The 26,575-nt window shown below is 36.7% G+C and overlaps 1 protein-coding gene across 4 annotated transcripts in view; it reads left to right on the forward strand.

Annotated features, from left to right (window-relative positions):
- Positions 1–26,575, forward strand: part of SBF2 (SET binding factor 2) — a 382,691-nt gene that overhangs the window by 326,841 nt on the left and 29,275 nt on the right. For 2 of the 4 annotated variants that reach the window (XM_032489038.1, XM_032489035.1), the window contains exons 25-31: positions 2,146–2,291; positions 4,299–4,497; positions 10,185–10,381; positions 12,619–12,759; positions 13,643–13,738; positions 20,965–21,149; positions 24,514–24,690. In XM_032489038.1, coding sequence (XP_032344929.1) covers positions 2,146–2,291; positions 4,299–4,497; positions 10,185–10,381; positions 12,619–12,759; positions 13,643–13,738; positions 20,965–21,149; positions 24,514–24,690 — 1,141 coding nt within the window. The remainder of the gene's footprint in view (positions 1–2,145; positions 2,292–4,298; positions 4,498–10,184; positions 10,382–12,618; positions 12,760–13,642; positions 13,739–20,964; positions 21,150–24,513; positions 24,691–26,575) is intronic. The other 2 variants (XM_032489036.1, XM_032489037.1) reach the window with 2 other exon arrangements.

The raw sequence follows: 26,575 nt of genomic DNA on the forward strand, positions 1-26,575 counted from the left end.
AGTTTTGCTTTGATCTAGAGATGAGAGCCTTTATTTTTTTCTTTTTAACTTTTTGTTTAGATATAATTTCAAATTTGTAAAAAAGTTACAACATAATACAAAGAGTTCCTGTGTACCCTTTACCCAGATTCACCAGTTGTTTTTGTTTAGCTCCATTTTCTTTATCATTATCTCATACATATTTTTTTCTAAACCATTTGAGCTACATATGTAATGCTCCTTTATCTTTAAATACATCACTATATATTTCCTAAGAACAAAGGCATTACCTTACATAACCACAGTGTAATAATCATAACCAGGAAATGTAATTGGCATAAAATTTTTATCTAACCCAGCATCCATATTCAAATTTTGATCAATTTTATGATCCTTTATAGCAACTTTTTTTTTTCTGTCTGGTACAGGATCCAATCTAGGATCAGACACTGCCTTTAGTTGTCATTTCTTTACTAGGAACTCTTATTTTCTGATGAAAATGTTTAGGAATTTATGTTGAAACTTTTAAATTTCAGTTATTACAAAATAACAACTGCTTTAAATTTTTCATCAATTAGTGATAAAATACAAGGATTAAAATTTTAGTCCATTTATCATTAATCACCTGGAATTTGGGCATTTGCCGGAAAAAATGACATTTAGAGAGTACTCTGCAGACTGTGGAGAAAAGGCCATTATTTGCCTGCAAGCTGGGTAGGCTGGAGGTTACAGGAGATTGAAGGTCCAGACAGTATGTCATTTCTAAATTGCTTAGCTAGCCACCTGTACCACTGTTAGCTGGTAAGCAAAAGAGACCACGCATATCCAGGTATAAGATGCTGAAGATGCATGACCAGCTTTCTAGGCATTTACAATGGTGAGACAAGCATCTCATCTTAGCACTGTGGGGTCACAAAGGAGCCTATGATATTCATTATCCCAGCCCTCTGTGGAAGAAAGAAAGCTTTGTATGGTGTTGTATGTTTAGAAACTGTGGGGGGGGGGTGAAATTATATATATATCTATAAAATCGAGCTTATTCTAAGCTACAACAGAGATACATCAATTTTAAATTTTAAGGTATCTTAGAATTGTCTTGCATATATAAAACAAAAGATACAGCTCTAGCTGGAAAAAATTCAACAATCCCTCTGAGTTTAAGTTACACCTAAAGTGATTCACAATAGGAAATTTAGGGAATACTAGTATTCTGTGACTTCTAATGATTATCTAAAACGTATTTCATAATCCTCAGATTTATATTTCAGATGACTAAAGACAAGGTCTGGTAAAACTATTTAACAGTTAAAGAATCCTTATCACTTTCACCAAATGACAAGAAAACACAAAGAGTTCTCTTCTCTATGGAAGAGAAGAACATAATCAAAAACAATCTTACCTGAAACTTTTCATCTCAGTGTGATTATTCAGGAAAGTCATTCTTTTCTAATTCTTTGATTTGTAAATATCAAGAAAAAACAAACCATTTAAATAAATAAAGTACTTTTAGGTACAAATGACTTAAACCCTAGTTTCTCCTCTAATTAAAGCTGATTCTCAAAAGGATACTCGAATTTCTGATCTCTTATTTTTTCTCTTCTCAAAAAGGGGAATTATGTTACTCTTTTCTATATTTCAGAAAGTTTATAGTGTCAGAAGTCAGGACACCACACATACACATTTAAAACACTTAAGAAACGAGTAAAGGTGGTAACAACTATAGCTGTCGTATGATCTCAAAGAAAATCCTGAGAGTTTGAATCAGTAGAGGAGGAGGCAGGGTGGCTTTCCATGCGGGAGGACTTCCACAAACATAGTTTGTAAGAACTGGTGGAGGAGGTGGCATGGCTAACCAAGTGGATTAGGGGCATGCTTGACCAAAAAGCCAAACTGAGGCGTTTTGATTTGGGATGATAAGTAGTTTGTGTCCCACTCTAAGTTCTTGCATTTTTTGCCTAAAACAGTGTCCTGATGATAAGTCTTTTATGGGAAATTAATCTGCCGCCACATTAAAAAGTGATCTAACAAGGAGAGGCTTAGTGAAGGTCTGGACAGTACTAGTGGTTGTGGGACTGGAGAAGAATGAGTTGAGCAATGTAATTATCAAAAAATATAAATGGCATATTCATATTAAATTGACATTCTCTTTGGTTTTATGACTTGTAGCACGTTCTCAAAAACAATTGTGAAAGGTGCCAAAAGGGCAGGGAAAATGACAATTGGGCGGCAGTATTTATTGAAGAGGAGGACAGGGACGATTGTGGAAGAGAGAGTGAATCGTCCTGGATGGAATGAAGAGGATGACATATCCGGTATGTGGGAATTTGCTTTTCCTTCATGAATGAACCTTATTCTTTCTTCCGATATGAGTAAGAACAAGAGACTAAGTCATAGTTGCACTTAAACCTCACTCTTAGAAACCTAGATTTCATAAGAAAATTGGAGGCACTTACCAGCTTCTCAGAATTGGGGAAAAAAATTTTTTTCCCCCAATATTCTATTGTTCAGATAAGATTTTGTTAAATTGTATGCCTCCTCTACTAAGTCTACAATGATTGGCCATTGTTATGTGGGTGTCATTAAACAGAGAAAGGAAAAACCCCACTGCATAGGAAATTTATAAAGGAGTCTCCATACCTTATTGTTATGGCATAAGAATAAGGAAATAAGGACATTAAATATTCAAAGTTGAAGATTTGGGTCTTTGGTAAGAACATTGTGGATGCTCTCAATCAAAATGAGGAGCCTGAGAAGAAGGGATTCTTAAATGATAAGAAAAAAAATGCCTGCTAAATATTTAAAAGAACAAATCTGGGAAGCTGAGATACCTCTCAGTCAGGAAAATAGTCAGAAAATCAGTAGCAAAATGTTTCATTGACTGTTTTCTGTTCCTTAACCTAGTATCAAACATGCATTTGGAATTAACACTGGAGAGACAAGATGCCACTGCACCCTTTTCCTTCTCAGGCTCTTAGGATCAATCACCAGTGATTACACAACTGCTTTTACTACTGCTGATAACAACAGCAAGAACAGTTTAAAGAAAGAAGCCTCATCTTCAGAGAGATCACTGGATAAGGGTCTCCACTCAGTATGTGTATCTGCAGGCTTGCTTCTGGGGGCAGGGTAAAGACCCACTGCTGCATTACTGAAACGACCATTTATTGGAACCCTGGCCTCCTCGCAGCCACATGGAAAGCAGTAAAAAAATTACTGCTACCCGTTACTTTTGACTCTTTTAATTCAGGGTTTTTGTAATTTCACAGAACAAAAACTTACTTTGGTTATTCCACCAAAAGACCAAGTTTTTAATGTTCTTTGCTCCTGTGAAAATAAAAGACCAACATAAATCTGATACCTGATAATATATTTGTATTGTGAAGTTCACAAACCAAAACCCAAAGTCTTACATTTGTAGGAGTAAGCTGGGTTTTTTCCCTTTTAATGGAAAAGAGCCATATCATTCCCTTTGACATTAGAACTTTGAGTACATCTCCAAAAACTTTGAAAGCTTAATTTGACTTCTCTCACTTTAAAGATAAATAGGAAAGTAAATTAGAACAGTTTTAACATGGAATTTTTTTTGTTGTTAGAACATGCAGTACCAATTAGGAATGTTGTGGGGGGTTTTTTTCAGTCCTCCCTAAAATACTTGGTTATTGGGTAAATTCTTCCAACATCTGAAATCTTAAAGGATTCTGTAACCTGTGATTGCAAAATTATTAGGGAGTTTCCCATGTACACCACATCCTCTGACAAAATATAACTTCCACCAAGTATAACTTCTTCATATCTCTCTAAGAAAGGTCTTTTTCCACTAGTAAGTTTCTGCTTAATCTATAAAGTGATAAGAGTTTATGATCTTTAATTAACTGAAACCTGGAATGATGAGTTTGTGTAGTGATCATGTTAGAGATCTATTTTACTGACAGGTTAGTGTCTCAGAAAGTATGAGTGTTTATTCTATAGAGTCCTAAATAGAAATTACTCCAGTTGGACATTAATAAGCAAGCCTGACTGAAACAGAAAAAAATGGGAATGAATTCAAAATTGTATTGTTTTTAGAAAATTTGAGTCAATTTCCCTGACATTTTGAGTTAAGTGAGCTCTCGATATTTTATTTTCTGTTTATTAATGTTTTAATTTGTGTTTGAGCATAATGATTCCTCATAGAAGTTACATGATTTAATTTGTGACATACATGGCACCTGCAGCCCTAATATAAACCTCTCTTGATTAAGGATCCTCTTCAAAAGGAAGTGTTTAATCCTCTACTCTGAGCTATATCATTTCTTCAAAACCTATTTCTGCCATCGCAGTTTCAGATGATAGTGAGCTCCCCACAAGTACCACCCTGAAGGCCTCAGAGAAGTCTACAATGGAACAGTTAGTGGAAAAAGCTTGTTTCAGAGACTATCAGCGTTTAGGTTTGGGAACCATAAGTGGCAGCTCTTCTCGCTCAAAACCAGAGTACTTTCGAATCACTGCTTCCAACAGGATGTATTCACTCTGCCGGAGGTAAGTGTGTTAATGGTCTCCAAAAAGAGACCTTCTTTCCTTCCTTCCACTTGGTCTTGAATGGGCTGTTTGCATCCATAGCCCAGAGAGAAAGATGCTAGAAAATAGGAGCAAGGTGTCCGGGGTGTGTGTGTTTGAGGGACACCTTCTGTGCAGCATGTACACGTATCTCACTGGCATTCTCAGACATACAGTTGCCTATGTTAGATCAGAAGGTGAACGATCCCCTTTATGAATTTCCTATATTTGCCTTTCTTTTCCCACTTGCTTCTCTTCTGTAATGCCTGAGATAACTTGAAGTAAGAATAGGATTTTCCCAGGCAGAGAAGAGAGATGAAGATCTGCTGTAGGCCAGGGTTCTGCAAAAGTTTTCTTTAAAGGACCAGACAGTATGTATTTTCAGTTTTGTAGACCATATGTTCTCTTGTTACTGCCACTCAACTCTGCCATACAAGCAGTCATAGTATGCAAATAAATGGGCGAGGTTGCTTTTGGCCCACAGGCTGTAATTTGCTGACCCAAGTGTAGGCATGGTTTCCTTATGCTGTCTAATTAGAATTTTTTCAAGGGATATTACTTAAAGAATGTAAATGAACACATTTTCTTTATTCTTGTATCTCTTGCTGTTTTGTATATCTGTTAAGCACTATTCCATGCTTTACATCCTTTAAAACTACATTTCCATCATCCACAGGGTTAATCATTTTCATCTCCAGGTAAGTTCTTTTCTTTGCATTTGTAAATTCCTGGTTTGATTAAATATAATAATGCTTTGAAAGCATTTTGTACATTGTAAGCTTTGTACATATTTTAAAAGTTGTCTTAATATTACTATTAGTTTCAACCCCACTGTTCTTGAGCAACTATAGATATCTCATTTTAAATGACAATTTAAATGTGCAAATATCAGTGTGAAACTTAAGAAACAAGTTGGGAATATAGTTTGAGATTTGGGACAAATAAAATTATTGCATTAAGTACTGAAAGGCTGTGATTTTGTTGAGTATGCAGTAATTTTTCTGGATACTCTTCTAACTTCTAACTAAATTCTCTTTGTAGATGAGTGTAAGCAATGGTGTAAGGTGTGATATCCTGCTATTTGGAAAGCTTGCTATCAAAATCATACCTGCCAGTGGGAAAATAGATGTTATTTATCACTTCAGTCTGTCAGAAGCAAAATAAAATTTTAACAGACCATGTATTAGAACACTTATTATAAAGAGTTCATGCTGATATAAAATAATATATATCCCTCAAGCTATTAGAGGGAAGGAAATGGAATAATTTTTTAAAAATCCAAAAGAAAGCAAGAAAGAAGAGAAAAAGAAGCATAGAACAGGTGGAACAAATAGAAAGCAAGTAGTAAGATGGTAAATTTAACTCAAATATATCATTAATTATGTTGCTTATAAACTGATAAATGCTCCAGTTAGAAGAAGGTAATCAAAAATGTTTAAAGCTCTATGCTGTTTTTAAGATGTGTATCTAATGTACAAGATTACAAAAAGGTTGAAAGTAAACAGAACAAATACCCCATGCAAAACTACCTTTTAAAAAAGCTACTGTCACTATATAAATATTAAAGTAGATTTTAAAGTAAAATTTTACCTAGCAATAAAGAAGGATGGTTCATAATGACAAAAGGTTAATTTCACACACAATTTATTATAACCAAGTATAGTTTATTATGAGAATACAGAACTGGCTTGACAATTGAAAATCAGTCAGCATAATTTACCACATTAAAAGAATTAAGTGTTATAATTTCATTATATACAGAAAAGCATTTTATAAAATGTAATATGTATTTATGATTTTTTTGTAAAAGAACTCTAAGCAAATTAGAAATATAGGGAAAGTTCATTAATCTAGTAAATATATTTTTTAAAAAGCCTACAGCAAAAATCACTTAATGGTAAACTATTGAAAACTTTTATTCTGCAATCAAAATAAGATAAGAATGTCCACTATCACCACTTCTATTCAGTATTGCACTGGAAGTCTTAGAAAGTGCAAAAAGACTTGAAAAATAAGTAATAGAAAGTATAAAGATCAAAAAGAAAGAAATAAAACTGTTATTCACAGACGATCTTACTGTACACATAGAAATATGAAGGAATCTACAGATAAATTTTTTAAATTAATAAGTGAATTTAATTTAGCACAGTCATGGGTACAAGGATAGTATACAAAAACTAGTCATTAATATACCAAAAACAAATAATTAAAGATGAAATTTTAAGTGATGTTATTTTGGTACTACTGATACTATTTAGAGTAACACTAAAAAATGTTAAATATTTAGTAATAAATCAAATTACAGGGTGTGTAAAACCTCTACATAGAACAGTCAAAACAATATTAAGGATCATTGAAGGTATAAATAAATAGAGACTTAATGTTTTTGGACTAGAATACTCAATACTCTAAAACTGTGATTTCTCCAGACATTGATCTATAGAGTTAGTTCAGTCCCAATCAAAATCCCAGCAAAATGTTTATAGAAATTGAAAAGATGATTCTAAGAGTTATATTAAAATACAAAAGGCCAAAACTAGTCAGGATAGTAGGAGTAACACTACAGGATATCAAGACTTTTAATAAAGCTACAGTGAGTAAGGCAGTGTAGGGTTCACACAGAGATAAACATAAACAGACCATTGGAGCAACGTAGGGAATGTAGAAACATCTCAACATATAAGAACAGTTGGTTTAAGATAAAAATAGCATTTAAAAGCAGTAGATAAAAGATGTTTTTTCAACAAATGGTACTGGATATCCACTGAAGAAAAAAATTAATTTTGACCCCTCGACAAAAATCAATTTCTGTTGGTCTGTAGATCTACATGTAAAAGGTTAAAACAATAAAGCTTCTAGAAGATAGGAGAATATCTTCATGACCTTGAAGTAGGGAAAGACTTAAGACTAGGAAAAACACTATCCGTAAAGTAAAAGGTTAGTAAATTGAGAACTTCTGTATATCAAAAGACATCATTAAGAGAGTAAAAAGGCAATTTAAAAATGGCAAGACACATAAACAGGCACTTCACAAAAGAGAATATCCTGGTGGACAACAAATATCTGAAAAGATGTTTGTATGGCTCTTAGTATAACTGATGCCATCTTGGGCCCGTACAGTTTCTCCTGTCCTCCTCCTGACCCCACCCAGGACTGTACTGTGCAGTGAATCACTTTTCTGTCATCAAGAGCTCTGTAGTTCATAGATACTGTTTAATAATCATTAGGACCAGGTAGCCTCTATGCTCTGTTAGTCTCTAAACAATGATGGAAACCTTCCCTGACGTATTTCCAGTGCCCATGAGACTAGTTACCTGTTCATAAATCTTACCTTAGGAATGCACATCCTGTTTCCAGGCACCTACCCTCTTATCCTAGGTTAAGTATTAAAATTGTACCAGTGGCCCCTCAGCAGCCTGGAGCGCAGCTACGCGTGTCTCCTTATCGTTGACGACACGATCTAGATCCCAGCCTGTGAATAAGTTACCCTGTAATAAACTAACCCATTAATTATATGGAGCTGCCTGCCTCATTTTTCTGCCTCAAGATGCCTTCTCAGGTAGGTGGGCACTTTTGTTCCTCTCCATCCTCCAACAATGCTCAACCTGTTAGCTTCAGATAAATACAAATTAAAGTTCCAGTGAGACTACTTTATACCTGCAAAAATGGTTAAAATTTAAAAGACCAACAATAGAAAATACTAGTAAGAGTGTTGAGCAAGTGAAACTCCTTATTGCTGGTGTGACTGTAAATTGGTTAAACAACTTTGGAAAGCTGTCTGGCAGCATCTACTAAACTTCTAGACATCTATTGAACATATGCACAATTGGTTATCTATCTATTGGAAATTCTGTTCCATCTAGGAATGTATATGATGCATATGTACTCCCAAAAGACATCTATAAGAATATTTATGGCAAAATTTTCTTACATAGTCAAAAACTAGAAACTACTCAAAATCAACAATAGAAGAATAAGTAAATAAATAGTGTGATCACATAGAGGGATACCATGCAGTAATGAAAATGAGCAAACTACAGTTAAATGCAATAGCATGGATAGATCTCATGAACATACTGTTGAGACAAAGAAGCCAGACACAAAAGAATAAATTCTATTGGTTCCTTTTTTGTAAAATTCAAAAAACAGGCAAAAGTTAATCCATGCTGTTAGCAGTCAAGGATAGTGATAAATTTTGATGAAGAGGAGGAGGGAAAAACAGTGATTGGGAGGAGACAGGGATTTCTTAGATGCTGGTAATGGACCTTTTCTTGACCTAGGTGGTAGTGATATGGATTTATTTTGGTGTTAATTCATTTATATTTCAAGCATTTGTATGTGTGTTTTTCTTTGATTAAAAAGTTTTCAGAGTAGCTCCTGAAGCCCAGTCAACTTCATGAGGCTTACTCTGGAGCGCATGCCTGATGGCTCTGGGTGATGGGATAGGGTGAGTGGCAGTGTAAATGGATGTATCTTTCATTGACAAATGAGACTGGTGCTGAGAGTAGCCTCTGCTGGTCTTCAGGCTCTGTACTATGTTCCCCAGCACCAGTGACTGTCCAGCTAAGACTCAACCCCATGCCTGGGACAGGAGAGTCTTAGGTCCTGTGTGTAACAGAGTGTGGTCTGTGGTGCTCATGCCTCATGAAAGGAGGGGATAGGGGAAAGGAAACTGGTTCTTTCCCAGTTACTGAAACAGTACCTGAAGCCATTAAGCATTACTCCCTTATCTAATACACAAAATTATTGTAGTATCTAGAAGCAAGTGAGGCAAAAAATAGATATTAAGAGTTCGAAATAGAGGGCCCTAATGATAGAACTGCTTTTCACGTCTTCATGAACAATTACGTCTACAGCTAAGTCTCTTTACCAGTTTGTGGTATTAGAAAAATATAGCCTATAATTTTGTGAAGCTCCAAAGTGCTAAGCTTTCAGAATTCTTCCAAGGTATCTGTGGTTAAATATGGAAATTTAAATTGGCATTCACTAAAGTCATTGATGGTTATGATTTATTGACCATACACTAGATTTTCTCTCCCTACTCTCAACACTGGCATATAGCAAGATAAGGGATTAAAAGTTCTGGAAATGGATAGTTGTGATGATTACACAATATTGTGACTTAAACACCACTGACTTGTGCACTGAAAAATGTTACAGTTAAATTTAAATGTTAAATTTCATACTAGGTATATTTTACCACAATAAACAAAATCACACACAAAAAAAGACCTGGGATTAGAGGTTGGGAGGTTATTAAAATGAAATCTATTTAGTCTTATATTTCTAAATAAAATAAAGGAGAGCAGTGCTCTGAAACCTGCCTGTCTTCTTGTATTTACTGTTCTATGAAAACAGGTACTCTTGTCTGTTTTTTATTTTCCTAGCATAATATTCTTTAATTTTATGAGCTAATCTTTTTTAAAAATTATCAATATATAGTGTTAATAAAATATTTAAACTCACTTGATATTTGAACGTTTTGTTTTCATACAAAAATCATTTGGTTTTGATTTTTAATTCTTTCACTCTCAGGCAGTCAATGAATATGTTTCTGAATCCTAGAAAATTACTATATTATGATATTCATATCTTATATTCTCTCTCCCTGTTTTTTCTTCTCCTCTCCACCCCCAATCATTCTCTTTCTCTCTTCCTCATCCCTGAAGCTATCCTGGCCTTTTAGTTGTACCTCAGGCTATACAGGACAGTAGTTTACCAAGAGTAGCCCGCTGCTATCGACACAATCGCCTGCCTGTTGTGTGTTGGAAGAACTCAAGAAGCGGTACCCTGCTCCTCCGATCTGGAGGATTCCATGGGAAGGGAGTAGTTGGGCTTTTTAAATCTCAGAACTCCCCTCAGGCAGGTAAGCAGTTCTCTACAGCACTAACCTAATCCTTTCACTTTGGAGTCTTCCAGAAAATAAAGGAAGTAAAATTTGGGAGTGCCAGCTGTGCCCTTTCATCAGGCCTCTCCCACGTAGACTTTTCCACTGCGCTGTATGCAACAAATACGACTTAAACAAGAACTGGACTTGACAATGTGGAGCTCCACTGTGAATTTGACATCTTATTTAACATGTCTGTCTGTATTTGGATTTTAATAGAAATTAACATAATAGTCTTTGGTTCTAGTCTCTTTTCATTTCAGCAAACAAGAATATCCTAAAAAAGAAAAACAGAAACTATTACACTAACCTTTTTCTTTTCTTTTGGGAAGCATCCATACATATTTATCAGCTTCAGAAGCAAGTAGGGATTCTGCCCCATGTGATATGATATCCTGTCTCATTCCTACAAGTCACACACATACACACACACACACACCAGCAAACTAATGACCAAAATGCTGCTTTGGGAGCTCTCCAGCAGAGAGGTTTTTAGGAAGCTAGAGGCTGGCCAACTTGAGAAAAAAATACTAAGTGCTGCTTCCCCTTTTTCTGGGGATATTTTTGAGCACCATGTCTGAGGTCTTGAAGTCAGTCAGGAGCTATATTTTGCTAACCTTTCTCATAACTCCTAGCTTAAAGTAGATACTCAGTAAAATTAAACAAGGACCATTAAGATATCAGATCCAATTTAGGAATGGCTGCATTGCTTCCTCTTTGGAAGTGAGCTAACTCAAGTTCAGTGGTTCAGTAGGTGAAACACGTGTTTTTTGATATCTCTTTATTCTCATCCATTCCCTCCTGAATGTCTTTGATCACTCAGTTGACTGAGGGCACTACACACACAATGCTATGTTGTTGTTGTTGTTGTTGTTGTTGTTGTTGTTCTTGTTGTTGTTGTTGTTGTTCTTGCTGCTGCTGCTGCTGCTGCTGCTGCTGCTGCTGCTGCTGCTGCTGCTGCTGCTGCTGCTGCTGCTGTTATTGTTATTCCACCTGGCTTGGTGTCTCAACATTGGTATAACTGAAGGCAGTTGGCTTTTAACTGCTTCTGCCCTGAGGAATCCTCCCAAGTTACATAATGGATATAATAGAACACAGCATATGTAGGTTACATAAAGTGAATCATTTCAGGAGTGATATCACTGAGCTTTTAGTTGGAAAAAATTTAAACTGTTTTATTCTACTGATTTCTGATTTTTTACTCTAATATAAATTTACTACATTTCATATTTTTGAGCTCACACAGTTGCTCACATTTTAATCTTTTAAATTGGGATGCAACTTACAATTCACGTTATCAGAAAGAATTGTGTCATGTTTTAAATGGCAGAGTTTTTTATTCTTTGTACATAAAATAATGCTGCATCTTATAATTGGTGACAACTTAGAATTTATAAAATATGATGGCATCTTAAAGTTGATAAAATATAGTAATATAATAATGCTAATTATATATTTCCTATTCAAGTTGTAAGAAAATTTGTTAATATCTATTGTTCTTCCAGTGAGTCCCTCCTGATGTCACTTTAAAGTGGTTGGGCCAATTTCAGTGTTTCTGTTTTACTCCACACAAGCTAGGGTGAGACTCCCTCCAACCCAGAATTGCTCTCTCGGTTGTTTCCATCTGTACATACTTTTTGATCCTCTTATGAAAGGACCGGAGAATTTGGCAGTAGATGTTCCTGTCTTATCACCTTCCTCCATTCTTCCCACAACAGCCTTCTACAAGATCATGTCCCCTGTTGGGCCTATGTCACAGAACTGGGGAAAAGTTACTAGTGTTGGGAAATTCTCGCTTCTGCCCATTCTGGGATGCTAAGGGAACTTGCTCTATCTTCTGCTCCCAAACAGTAGTGTGGACAGGATGGTTGGGGAAGGTCATCAAGGAGATGTTGTCTTTTATGAATCTTTGCTTTGAGTTGGTTGGATAATGAGAAACTACACCTGTGCTTGGAAGGATAGCCCTGTGCTGGTTTTCCAGATGTGGGCTTTTTCTGGAAGGATGATGAGGCAATCAAGAAGCAGGTGTGGTGAAACCAGTATCATAGGAGGATTAGCGATTTAATAGTTTGGAGCTCTAAGTGAGGCTGATTTCTGTACTTGGGTGTGGTAACTTTAAGACTGTGTATAGAAAATATAAGCATAAATATATAGAGAGAACCTGTTTTATTAACACAGAGACAATTTGTTTTATTTAATGTCTTTTCCTTTCATAGCTCCTACCTCCTCCTTAGAATCTTCCAGTAGCATAGAACAAGAGAAGTACTTGCAAGCCTTACTCAGTGCAGTTTCAGTCCATCAGAAACTCAGTGGCAATAACACCCTTACTGTCAGGCCGGCACTTGCTCTGTCTCCAGGTAAGATTTGATAATACTTTTCTTCTTGACAGCGATGAAAGGTCATATTCATTCTTAGGGTTAGTCTCTTTAGTTATTTGTATTGTTCTTTCAACATGACTCCTAAGTGTTTTACCTGTGGGGCTATAACTTCAGCTCCTTTTACTTAGAAATCAGAGTACCACTATTAATTTCTATGTAACCAGATTCAGAGATTCACCTATGTCCTTTTTAAAAGAGTAATAGGAGAAGTGATGGGAAACATAAAGTCACCTGTTTTTTTTTTCCTGGAATCTATTTTACATAGATTTTTAAATATTAGAGTTGAATGTGTAAGTTGAATACCTGTTTATTAAATGTTTATTTATTAAAATCATCATGTATAAATTTGAAATTCCTGAAATTTCTGCAGCCTTTTATGATTTGCAGTACAGTTTGTTTTCACTAGATTTGGATGAAGCCATTAAGACTTGTACTAATATTCTGTTTCAGTTATCATGTGATGGAACCCCAAAGGGTTCATGTAGAGGTAACCCTAATGTGTTAGACACAGGAGCATGTGACTTGAGAAGTTGGTCTCCTTGGCTTAATCAGCTATTTGAATTAGCTCAACATAAGCAGAAAGTGGCTTTTCTTGTAAAGTAACACCATGCATGCCTTGCTTCATTTATCATTAAATTCTCTGATTGCACTTGCCAAACCTAACTCTCTGTAATCTTGCAAATGTGTGTATCTCTGAGGAAATAGTAACAGTGCCTTGTTATCTCTATTAAAGCTTTGGGTACTTAAAAAGTACAGTGTTTGGCAGCAATTAGACATGCTACACGTGAAGATAACTTTTTGTCATTTGAGTAATGTTAACCCGAACAACATGGTTTTTGTTCTTCTTTTTGGCTGACTTTAGGGACTGAAAGGAGGACTTCAAGAATGTCCACTGTGCTTAAGCAGGTAGTGCCAGGACATTTGGATGTAAACCCATCCAATAGCTTTGCTCGAGGAGGTTAGTAAGATTGATTTTATAACTGAGCACTGATACAACCTTAAAAGCAAAAACCTTTTTTCTAGATAGTGATACTTTAAATCAACTAATTATGGTTAAATTTGTTTTTAATTATCTTTTCTAAATGAATGATCAAATTTATTACTAGCTTGGTGACAGATGAGTTTAGTCTCATGGAACAAGAGGTATAACAATTGCTGAAATCTTACATACTGATTTGTTTAGAAGCACTGGGAGGGGAGGGGAGCTAAATGTGTAAATGGTGGCTCAGCCTTGGCAGCACTTCCATGGTGCTTCAGGTTTGCAGGGTAGAAAGACTGCACACAGAGGCCTGAAAAGCTAGGGAGGTGTGATCCCAGACTCAAAGGCCGTGCCTCCAGTGCCTGTTATTTTCACTCCTGTTCTCTGAAATGCTGGTTTGAGGAATAAGAGAGAATGGTTCAGAATCAACATAACGACTCTATTTTACAAAATTCACTTTTTTCTCTTTTGAAAATCAAGATTACTGTGCACGTCTCCTGGCAGATGTATTGATTCTTTCGATACTTTTTTTTCCTATCTCATCAGAACTTGCTGTAACTGGAGAAATTCCTAAGAGCTCTCAACCTTCTTCAGTCAACTTCCTAATTAGGCCTGAAGGTCACTGTATTAGTTTGCTAGGGCTACTGTAACAAAGTGTCACAAGCTGCGTGGCTTAAAGAACTGTTGTTGCACAGAGGCTAAAAGTCCAAAATCAAGAGGTTGTCGGGGCTGGTTCCTTCTGAGGGCTATGAGGAATAATCTGTTTCATGCCTTTCCCCAGCTTCTGGTGGTTTGTTGGCAATCTTTGGCCTCCCTCAGCTTGTAGAAGCATCAGCCAAATCTCTGCCTTCTTCTTTACCTGACGTTTTCCCTGTGTGTCTGTCTCCAAATTTCCCCTTTTATAAGGACACCAGTTGGGCTGAATTAGGGGCCCACCCCACTGCAGTATGACCTTATATTAACTAATTACATCTGCAACGTCCTTGTTTCCAAATGAGGTCACATTCTGAGGGACTGGGGTTTAGGACTGCAACCTAAGAATTTGGGGAGGACACAGTTCAACCTGTTAACAGTCATATATAGCTTTTTCTGAATTTCTAAAATTCTATTGTTTTAAAGTTTAAGATACAAACTATATTCTTCTCATCATTTCTTTTTTGGTGAATTTGAACTAAAAATGACTTTCTGCTAAGGTTTTTGGTATTTCTGTTGCCAAGAACTCCTTTCAGAATTTGGTTCAAGGTTTCAGTTCTTATTGCTTCATTTGCCATCTGAAAGCTTATCTTAGTAGACTTGTCAGCAATTTTTCCCTTTAACTTTTAGTAGAATGCAACTTCTGGCAGATGTCTGATTAGTGGAAGCCCTCCCACCCCTACCCTGCTCTTGAGGTTTGCCTTTGTAAACTTCGTCAACAATCCATTATTCCTCCATTTAGCCAGGTGACTTGTAATATAAATTTTAGGTACAAAACTGTTTCTCCTTCTGTGTTGGTACCTAAAGCTCGTGGATCTTCACCAATCTGTTTCAACTACATTATCTTCTCTTTTTTTATATTGGTGTCAGACTCATGGCTTTTTGATACAAGAGGATCTCCACTAGTGGCTACATTTTAGTCATGAGTCCATTTTTTGCTCGTCTCAAAGGTACCTGGAAGGCTATATTTACATCTTCAGTTAAAATCTCCTATTTAGTTTGTTTCTGACTCTTTCTATGAATAATGAGGTCATAATTTTTTATTTCTGACACCTTTCCAAATATTTTCTCCTGTAAATTACTGTAAACAGTGTGTTTCCTTATGATAGTTTTTTGCTCTAACCAGGTCCCCTTCATTCTGGTATCTCAAGCTAGGATCCAGAAATGTGAATCTTGTTATTTCACTCCATCTCTTAATTCTTCACTCCCAAAGCCTCCAAATCTTCCATGGTCCCAGTAATTAATTGGAAGATGAGATTCAACTGTTTCCTGGCACCTTCAACTTCTCCTGTAATCTCTAGAGCTGCTTCCTTTTGTCTCTTCCAGTAGCATCATTCTCCCTCACATGGACTAGCAGCAATGGACTTGGGCAAGCAAGTTAGGGAAATCTCAGAATGTTCCCTACTAACATGAACATGGCAGGGCAAGACTATGTATAGACACTTGCACACCCTTCAGTTAGTTCATTTCCTTTACGCACCGTCAAGTACAGGGTCTCTTCATTCTTCCAGAGAGCTAGGTACCACTTCTCTAGCAGCTAGCTCCTCATTCACCCTATATGGGAAGAGCCTTCTATCTTGAAATCTTCCCCCTGACCTCCTTTTTCTCTTCCGTGTGTTTTCACTGTTTTTCCATATCTTTTATTGTTATAGAATCTTAGTTCCTGGCTTCTTTCTCATGTTATTTCCACTGTGTGCCTTTCCCATTCTGATGAGCCCAGGTTTGGATTGACATTCACCCTTTTTCTGTCAGAACCGTCACTTAGCACTGAGCATGCTATGTTGAGGCATTCCTAAGGCTGGGGAAGAAACCTTTTTGAAGCAAGAACCAGTTAAGAAAAAGTGACGATATGAATAAACCACATTGCTTTTCATTTAAAATTACAATAGTTTTTGAGCCCATAGGGAAAATACGAATACTTGCAACTTTGATAAATTATCTTGCTGAGTAGAAAAATGCCATGAGAAAATCTCCTCTTTAAATATAAAACTGTAATAGCTGGGTATATTTGAGAAGCAGCCACATGGAGGCCGCTTTTTAATTTTTCATCCTTTACATTTCTGTAGCCCTTTCAGTTCCTCTACAATGTTGTTTTATCCTTGAAATAACCTCCAGGACAGGTATTGTAAGAAGCCTTAAGAGATAAAGTGACTTAACCAGTATCACTTAGCAAATAACAGCATAACTGGGACTAAGATTAGTCCAGTCCATTTCAGTGCAGCATTCACTGAATACAGCTTGTACCTCATGCACTGGGTAGGCATAAGGTCACATTGATAAGTACAACACCCTGTCCCCACATCCAACCCAAGCATCTCTTTTCCTTCTCTTATCTGTTTGGTCTGAACAGAACAGAGGGAACAACACCAGTGCTTAGGAAACATTCATGCTCTGAACAAAACTGCATTCCCATGGGTGGGATAAACTACATCACTTCTGTGAAACAGTCCCCTTAGCCAGACCCTGCTGGACAGATCCAGTGTTATGTGATTGCTTTGGTGACAAGACACTAGGAGTTTGGTTCAGTTACATTCAGATTCAAACTGTAGCCCCACCAGTTAATGTGTGATATTAAGAAATTTAGGAAACCTCTTAATTCCCAGTGTTCTCATCTGTGAAATGGAGATAATAAATAGTATTCTAGCTTTAGAGTAGTTACAAGGAATAAACAAAATAATGTGTGTAAAGTACTTAACTTAGTAATTGGCTTATTAATAGGAGCTCAGTAAATGTTAGTTTCATTATTATTGTTGCTTAATACTTCCCTGAAACGGGAGGGGGATGCCTCCATTTGCATTTAAGCTATCTTAAGCCAGGTTGCACCTCATTGGCCGAAGGCAAGCAGGTAGATAGAATACGCCTTAGGTTTAGACCAGTAACTTTCAAAGTTTTTGATCATGGTTCACAGTGAGAAATACATTTTATATCTATTTGTATACATACGTATCCATTTTATATCACAATTCAAGCAGTACTAAGTCACAGTGCAAAATGTATATAGACTAAAACAAAAGTTCTGTGAAACAGTATTCATCTATACCACATGCAGTGCACATAGTATTTTCAGTTCTAATCTGTTTCACTTTTTTAAAAGTACTGATTTGACCTACTAAAATGATTTCACAAACCACTAAGGAGGACCCTGCAGTTTGGAAAAACACAACTCCAGGTCAGTGTTACATGCCTAGGTCAAGTATTTGACACCTAGGAATCACTCAGGAAGCTAAGTAGACCTCACTACCAATGCGGTTGTATTATGCCTTTGGTTAACGTGACTGCCAGATGGAATTACATTTCTCAAAGCCCTGTGCTGGACCCATATCAGTATAGGCCATTTTTTCATTGCTGATTTTCTGCTCAGTGATAAACACTCGGAAGTTTTTCATTAATGAGGCTCTGTTTGGAGAAATGCTAAAGTTTTTTAAATTTAATATCCTTTTCATTCTTTCAGGGCAAATTGAGTTGAAGATACAGTAGAGAACCACAACAGCTCACATGTATCAATTTTCAAAAAGAAAATAATCAACAAATGTTTGCAGTACCCACATATCAGGCTCTCAGCATGGAAACAAGACTAAATATGATTAGGTCCCTGCCCTTTGGAGCACATAATCCGGTAGAATAATCGCAATGCAGTGGGATCAGAGTTCAAATAGAGCTCTCTACAACTATAGGGTCAGTCTGGAATGCTTTTCAGAGGAGTTTACATTGTTCCTGGATCTTGGGGAATAAGGACTTTGTCAAGTAAAGAAACGGGAGAGGTCATTCCAGGCTGAGGGATTAGCATCAGAAAGTGATATGTTTGGGGAACAGTATCTCAGAATCAGGAACCAACCACTCAGGCTTCACTATAAGCATTTAGTGTCCCATATTCCAATAGGAAAGCTCAAAACCTTGGCACAAAGGAGAGCCGTCAGCTAGCACACAGGAGGCCTTGTGCCTCTCTCATGCCGTCCCAGGTCTTTGCTGTGTCTTGCAGTAGCTCTCCATGTACAACTGGCCAGCACCTCTGATTTCCCTTGCTTTCTGACTTTCTTTGGCCACTAAGGCCATCAATGCCCTTCCATTTCCTGCTTTCTAAGGAGTGAGGCAGAAATGAATAATCACTTCTGATGATTTTTCTTTTCTTTTGTCAATTATATCATATTGTATGCAGTTTTGAAATATATAGCTCAATATTAATTTCAATCCCGAATAAATACAGAATCGTTTTCCCCAAGTGACTTAAAAGCAGTTCCTTTGCTTGGGGAAGAATATAACTGTAATTTACTGTTCGCCATTTTTGTTGTTACCAAGTGAAGTTTGCCATAGTCACGAAGCACTTTGTTTCTGTCAGAAAAAAACAATATTACTCAAATTACAAAAGTATTATCTTTGATACTGCCTATCATTTTGGTGCAAGTAGGGATTTGAGGAGAAGTCATTACGTCGATCATCACAAGCTGTATTTTTAGTGGCATTGGGTATTGTCACAGGGTCATAAATTTTTGTTGCTCGTAACTATCTGCTTATGGAAAATAAATGGAATTTCCAAATGAAAAGAGAAAAAAGAAGAGTGTGGCAATGCTTAATGCTCTACTGCAAAAACATGCCCTTAGTTATTCCAAATGGTTGTTGGAGCTTCATTCCTGATTCATGACCTTACTCAAAGAACAAACGTGTTGTACTACACGTAGTATTTGCCAATCAGCCTCCTCAAATACTAGGGCCAATGTATTCCTAACATTTACCCCCTCCCCAGATTCCTTAATTTGATTATAAAAATTTGTTTCTCAGTAGATGAGAACCTTCAAAAGCTTATTCCATTTGGTATAATTTTTTAGTGGCACTCTCTGCTGTGCTGTCCATTTCATTGTGCTGATACTTATAAACAAGTGCTGAAGTTTCATTTAAGAGGCACTCAGTTCATTTTTTTGTGTATGACTGTGCAGCTTTTTATTTGTTAACCAAATCTGCTTTTATTTACCTTTTCCCCTATTGTTAACTTAATTTTAAAAATTAACCTATTCTTCTCTTACTCAATTTGTTCTGATGTTTGCTGCTATATACATTTCATTCCTCCTTCTGTCTTTAATCTTACTTACCAGTGCATGAGTACAGAGATAAATGTTTTACTCAGTCAAACCCCAAATCTTCAGCTAAGGGAAGAGTCCATAATCAAGGTACTGTATTATCTGTCCTGATGTGTCACTCTTTTTAACCATCTTCATATGAAAGCATATGTGTTACAAATGACTTTCTCACATTTGTTTGTCAAATTATATTCTTTATTCTCATCCACATTCTGGATTTTCTCTGTGATTCCATTTACAAAAAAAAATTAAAACTTGCCATAATATCTAAGAAGACTCATAGGTTATAATAGAAAGATTAATCCATGTTAAGCAAAAATTACCTGTAAAACCTTTTCTTGAGAACTGGTCTCCTGACCCTATCTGTAGATGCTTGTAAAGAGAGAAGCAGATGTGACGTTATCATGGTGACTTCTGGTCACCTAGAAACATGGCTTGATTTAACATTTGGCAAAGATTAAAGCTTCTCAAAGAGCCTTTCCAAATCTAGAGAACCCACTTTAGGGAAAAGCAGTGGCAGTGTTCTGTACCCTGGGACCCCATCACCGGCCTGAACGCCACAGTTTATGAGCGTTTATAAAGGGCTCTTTTGTTTTGAAGGTGCTACAGGATCAGTCCAATTTGGGATCTAATAAATGCCTTTGTGTTTGGATATTTAATATTTGATAGTCTCACCTGTATATAGAAATCCTTGGTTTTTCTAATTAATATAATTAAGCTCAGCTTACATGATTCTTCCAGTAGCTTAGTTTGTTGGCCTTTCCCTTAAAAGGCATCTGCTTCTGACTGTAACTTTTAAATAAAGCCTCTTAAGATTCAGTGAAATGCACATTACTAAATTTATAATTTCTCACTATTTTCCCTGGACACTAGGGGAAAAAGACAACAATATAATCTTTACTGGTTTAAAATTATATCATTTTGGCAAGATACACAAATACTAATTCTAAATCTAGCCTCAGATGTTAGTGGGTTTAGTAAAGTTCTAATTTTTTTCTTAATCTAGATTTCTTGTTGAATTGACTGACTAAGCAGAAGAATGTTCCTTACTTCTTTCTTGAAGCCCTGAGAAATGTAATCCATGGTCTCCTTCCTCGGCTTCATTATTGCCTCCTGCCCACATTTTTTTTTTCCTAGTGTCAGTGCACTCTTTCTATTTATGATCTCAGTATTTACTTATGAGTTTACATCAGTATACAAAAATAGAATTGACTTGGGTGATTTCTTAGGTCCCTCTGAGCCAAATGATTGTTGAATTGCTATAATGAATAATGCTTACATGGTGCGAAAGTGACAAATGGCCATATGATCCATGATTACGTAGATGAATTAACTTGCTATTACCTCTAAAACTACCTACAGAGCATGCATCCTTCCCCCTGTTCGGTGGCATTCTCACATCAGGTTATCTCAACTCAACTTATTTTGACTTTTGTGAAGGTGTCTGGGCAAGTCTCCGCTCTAGCACTCGCCTGATCAGCTCTCCAACATCCTTCATTGATGTTGGTGCTCGGCTGGCAGGCAAGGATCACTCGACTTCCTTCAGTAACAGCACTTATCTGCAAAACCAGCTCTTGAAACGCCAAGCGGCCCTTTATATATTTGGTGAAAAGTCGCAGCTAAGGGTAAGATTTATTTTTTTTACTTAGAAACTTCATGGATACACGAAAGCAATTTATAAAACTTATTTCATAAACCAGCATTCCTAGAAATTTGGGGGTTTTGTAGCATGGATTCTTAACCTGGAGTTAATAACCAATCTCAAAAAAGTAGCTCATGTATCTATGTATATATGTATGTCTACATCCACTTATGTAGAGAGAGAGAGATATACATATACACCTGCATATTTATTAGCCATGAAAATAAGTACTTATTCATAATCATTTAGAAAATCAGCATGAACATCAGGAATATTAGGAAGTATTCATTAAAAAAAAAAGAAACGAGGCTTATTCGTGCTGTGTCTTTCTACTGTCTTAGTTCAGCTTCCATAGGAATCTGTGCCAATCGCAAAACAGATGGTTTTGTTCGTGTAAACCTATTGATAAAGCTACAGCAAGGAAGAAGAGTGGAAAGAGTATGACATTGCATCTGGAGGCAAAGGAGGGCCAAGGCTGTATTTCCTAAGTTACATTTTTTTAAATTCCTCAAGACTGTATATACAGAGACACATGTCCTAAGACATGTCAGAAAATTCTAAATATTAGCTGCTAGTCAACTTTATTCTTACTTTTAAATTATTATGCTAAAGAGCTTCACTATGCTGAGGTCCCCAGAATTGTTAAGATAGTCTCTATCTCCAAAAGCAACAATAATTCCTCGGGGTTTAACTAGTTTTTACAGTAGTTACACATTACAAAATAAATTTCATTACTACTAACAAGTGTGTGGGAAATAAAAGTATTTGTTAATTCAGAAATCCCCTAAAGTTTAGTTCAGTGCTGCAGTGAGCACTGGACAATCTAGACAGACCTTCAGCTGAACTGTGGAGTGGAAGCAGTGAGCAGGAGCCCACACACTTGGTCCTCGAGATGCCAGTGACTGAGTGGGCTCTTCTGTGGCAGGCTGATCTGCTAGCTCTTCTCCCACCGCCTGGACTGCTGCTGTCATTTAGTCACCAACCTCTAGGGTAGAGGGAACGGAACTGCTGGGTAACGCTCAGTTTTCAAATATGCACACGTGTCTTCTGTTACAGCAGATAATTTTATGTCCAGGAAATAGGACATTTTTTAACAGCAGCGCAGGGTTGCCTGCACAGCCTCCTTGGCACCAGTGTCTTTCCCAGAGCACAGACTTTCCACACTTCAGCACCCCACGTGTCCAAGCTCTGAGTCACTCCCCGAGATTTGCCTCCTGAATGCTCACTTCTGCCATCCCCTTTGCCCATCAGTCCTGAGATAAGCTGTGTGATCATGAGTCTGTGAGTAAGAAAGACTGACCACTTGGGACCCTTCCTCCTTCCCTCCCTCCCTTCTTTCTCTTTTTCTTTTCTCTTTCTTTCTTTCATCAATAATAATATATTTTAAAAACAAAATTTCATCATCCTGGCACAGTACTTATTAAGATTTTTTATCTTCCATTCAAGTTATACTTTCTGTTAACTCACCTGTGTCTGAGGAGTGTGGGTCCGTAGCTGTCTGATACGTGCCACATTCTAGCCAGCACAGTGCTGCTCAGTTGCAGCTCCACACCTTTTTCCCCAACAAAGGAAACATGGGAAAGCAAGTAAGTGAGAGTGACTTGTTCTAAATAATGTGGAATTGATCTTATTTACCTTTTTAAATTCACATACTTTAATACCTTATACTTAGTAACAAATTCCTTGTTACCTAACTGTGTCTCAGCACTATGGTTGATTAACTCCTGGTTTATAAGGTAGGTTCACCTAGCTAAGTACAATTAAGACGTGGAAAGGAACCTAGTTTCCCTGAAAAGTAAACTAACTTTTACCTATTACAAGTTTTTTTTTAAAGCTAATAGAAAAGAACTCATGTTCTCATAGTGCTAAGTTCTCTATCTCAAGCCATAACATGTTTCCATGTTGTTTAATAGACTTCATAATTACTTTAATAACTATATAACTTTCCATATTGTTGGATGTTTCATTTTATCTTTTGTATGCAAAATTGTAGTCACATGTTCAAGCATATAGTTTTTTAAATTTTTTTTTAATTGAGATGAAATCCACGAGGGTTTGTTTTTTGGTCTACATTTTAGATTATTTCCTTAGGGTACCTTCCTAAAAGTGGAATTACTAAGACAAAGAAACTTTTTTTTCTTAATATATATTGGAAATGCTTTAAAAAAAACAAAACAAAACCTTGTGAGTTTTGCTTTAATTTTTATTTTAAAACTTTTCTGGGCCTTTTAAAAAGTGTAACCAATATAAAACATTAAATGGACCCTAAATACAAGTCTTTGGCAGCAGTTTTTTTTAATCACAGTAAAATACAAATAAACATAAATTTTACCATCTTAACCTGTACAGTTCAGTAGTGCTAAGTATATTCACATTGTTGTACAGGAAGTCTCCAAAAAGCAGTTTTACTCTCAGAAAAGCAGATGGCCCAGTAGAGGAATTTGGGCAGAATGTGAAGAAAGTGAAAAGAATATGAGAAAATTGATTCATTTTTTGGCATAAGAAGTTAGAGAACTTTTAAATCTTCTTTAGAAGTAGGCAACTAGATTATCAAAATAAGATGTCCAATGAGCCATCAGTGTAGCATTCTTACAGATGCAAGCTCACATAGAATAAATTCCATATGGATTAAAAATATAAATGATAAAAGTACTTGAATACAGATTGATAACATGTATCATATTGAGTAAAAACATACTGCCCAAAAGCTAGAAATCAACAAAGGCTTTTACATTTTACTGTATATGATTTTTTATTACTGGCTTTAGAAGAACAACTACAATATTAGTAGTGTTAGGGCAGTAATATAGTGATTTTTACTTCCTTCTCAATGTTTATCACTACTTTTTTTTTTTTTCATTTTTACGACGACTGTGTTTTCTTGCATAATAAGAAACAAATATCTGTGTCTGTAAACTTTAATTTGTAGAACTCCAGAACCTCAACAGTGTGTTACCTTGTAATTATAATGCACATCTTGGGGAGACTTAGTTACAGTTTTGGATTAATCATGCTGTCTGTGTGCCATTGGTTCCTCTTTAGACTGGCAGGTTCATGGCCTTATAGGTGGCTTATATTTGGTGTGATAAGCTCCGTCAGGTTCCAGCCTACTAGTGGTTTCGTCTAGTTCAGAATGACACATGCCAAATCAAACTACTAGACCTTACCAGATGGCTCTAACAATACTGACACGTTGGCCACACAAGGTTGATTTTCTTGACCCATTGAAACCCCAGCAGCTCCTTGGCCTCAGCTAGCTGTGTATTATTAAGCATTGCCCTGTTGAAAACATTGCTCTTTTACCTTCAGCATTTCATCTGCCTAATTTTCTGCATTTTCATCCACAGAACTTCAAGTTAGAATTTGCTTTAAATTGTGAGTTTGTTCCTGTTGAATTTCATGACATCCGACAAGTGAAAGCCAGTTTTAAAAAGCTGATGAGGGCTTGTGTCCCAAGCACCATCCCTACTGACTCAGAAGTGACCTTCCTGAGAGCCCTGGGAGACTCTGAGTGGTTCCCACAGGTAACGTCTGGAGCAGCCTGTCTTACAACTCAAGGAAAGAGAGGCCCAAGTGGATATACAGAATTGATATTTGAGGAAGAGAATACTGTTTCCCCACTACCTGATGTTCTCCCCTTACTGTGTGCTCCCTATAAAGGCCTTTCAGTTCTAGGAAACCATGTGATACAGGAGATGAGGGCATAGAAGTCTTCATCCCTGGGTTTTCTCTCTCTGCTGTTGAAAACTTAGTCTCCTCCTTAGGATGCTAAGGAGGAGATTATTATTTTTAGATGGGAACTTTTTTATATACAACAGATTTAATCAACACATAGTTACAGTCCTTCAGCTCTGTTGTCAACAGAGTGAGGATCAGGACAGAATGTGATTTCTAGGTTTTTCCAGGAGCCATTTTCTCTTACTTCCTTGTTTTCTATTTGTCTCTGCCTGTTCCTTGTCTCTAGATTTTAGATTCACCCCCAAACCAGCCCACGTACCCTGAAGCCTACCTAAGGTTTAGGAAAAACCACATATCCTTCCTTCAGCTAAGTCAAGGTTGGAATGTTTTTAATTGAACTCCTATGGAGAAATTAAGGAGAAGTAGGTATGCTAGCACACATAACCCATATTTCTTCCAGACCACAGAAAGAAAGGTATTTATGACACGCATGTTTTAGACACTGATGCACACATCTGGCCAACTGCCTCTCTGTAATACAGCCTTCAGCCTTGTCTTTAGGCCTCTGAGGCTGTGCCCATTATTCCCTCTCCCCTGCAGGGGTTTTCTGCCCCTCTACCTCCAAACCTCCTGCCTCTCTTGAGGAGGACAGAGGGTTGCTTCCCACAGTATATTGGACTAAAAGGCAAAAAAATAAAAAAGCCAGGAAATGATGTGAGTACCCAGGGCAGTGACTATTCTCTAAGAAAACATCCACATATACAGTTAGCTCTAAATCAGTATCAAGCTATGTTAATTCAGGATACTTTGAGTACCATGGAAGGAGCTGATCAATATTCCCTTCTGTCCTTAAGCTGTGAGCCCCAGTCCCAAGGTGTTCCCACCACCCAACTTATCCATCTGTGTTTCTGGTATTCTGTTTTCTGCTCCTCACTTCAAAGTGGATCCATGTCAGAAGTTAGTGACTGAAAACAATGGAAAACGTTGCCCACTTGGGATACTGGCAATTTAAAAGTTAATGTAGAGCAAATGCTAAGTCCAAGAGAATTCAGGCCTGGTAATAGCTGTGTTATAGGAACAGTGAGTGAGGAGCGTCCTATTGCTGGAGAGGACATGTGCCTTGTTACTGCATTTAAAATAGCCTCGCTCTGTTTAAAATATGAGGGTGGGGTGTTTTGTTTTGTTTTGTTTTAGTTCAGAGTTGGATTCATTCTAAAAATTATGTCAAGTAATGCTTAAATTTTTTTAAAAACCAGAATGTTACATATTTAGTTTTGAAATCTATATATCCTCTGCTCACACCCTAATTGTTCATTAGGGACTTTGAGTCAATTGGCTTCGCTTAAAAAGCTGAGCACAAATGTAAGTTTTCTTCCCATTTAATATACAGTACAGACAAATACTTTTAAAATGAACAATTCAGTACTTTTTGGTATATTCAAGAAGTTGTGCAGCCGTCTGAAATAGAACTTACTACATCTCAGAAGAACAAAATTTAAATCTAGTAGCTGTTGTGAGGGACCACTTAGAACCTCAGTCTCTTTTCTACTCTGAGGAGCATCATGTAAGTAAGGTCAGTTTATTTCATTATGTGTCACGTAAACACATTGTTTTAAAATACGTCTACTTTTAAAATGTGTCATTGTTTAATCTGATTTTGACAAAGAACTTTAAGTATTTAAAACCTATGTGGTTCTTTTGTCCAAAGATGTTATTCCTAACTTATTTATC

Source organism: Camelus ferus, chromosome 10 (assembly GCF_009834535.1).
Source record: "Camelus ferus isolate YT-003-E chromosome 10, BCGSAC_Cfer_1.0, whole genome shotgun sequence".
NCBI classification, from domain to species: domain Eukaryota; kingdom Metazoa; phylum Chordata; class Mammalia; order Artiodactyla; family Camelidae; genus Camelus; species Camelus ferus.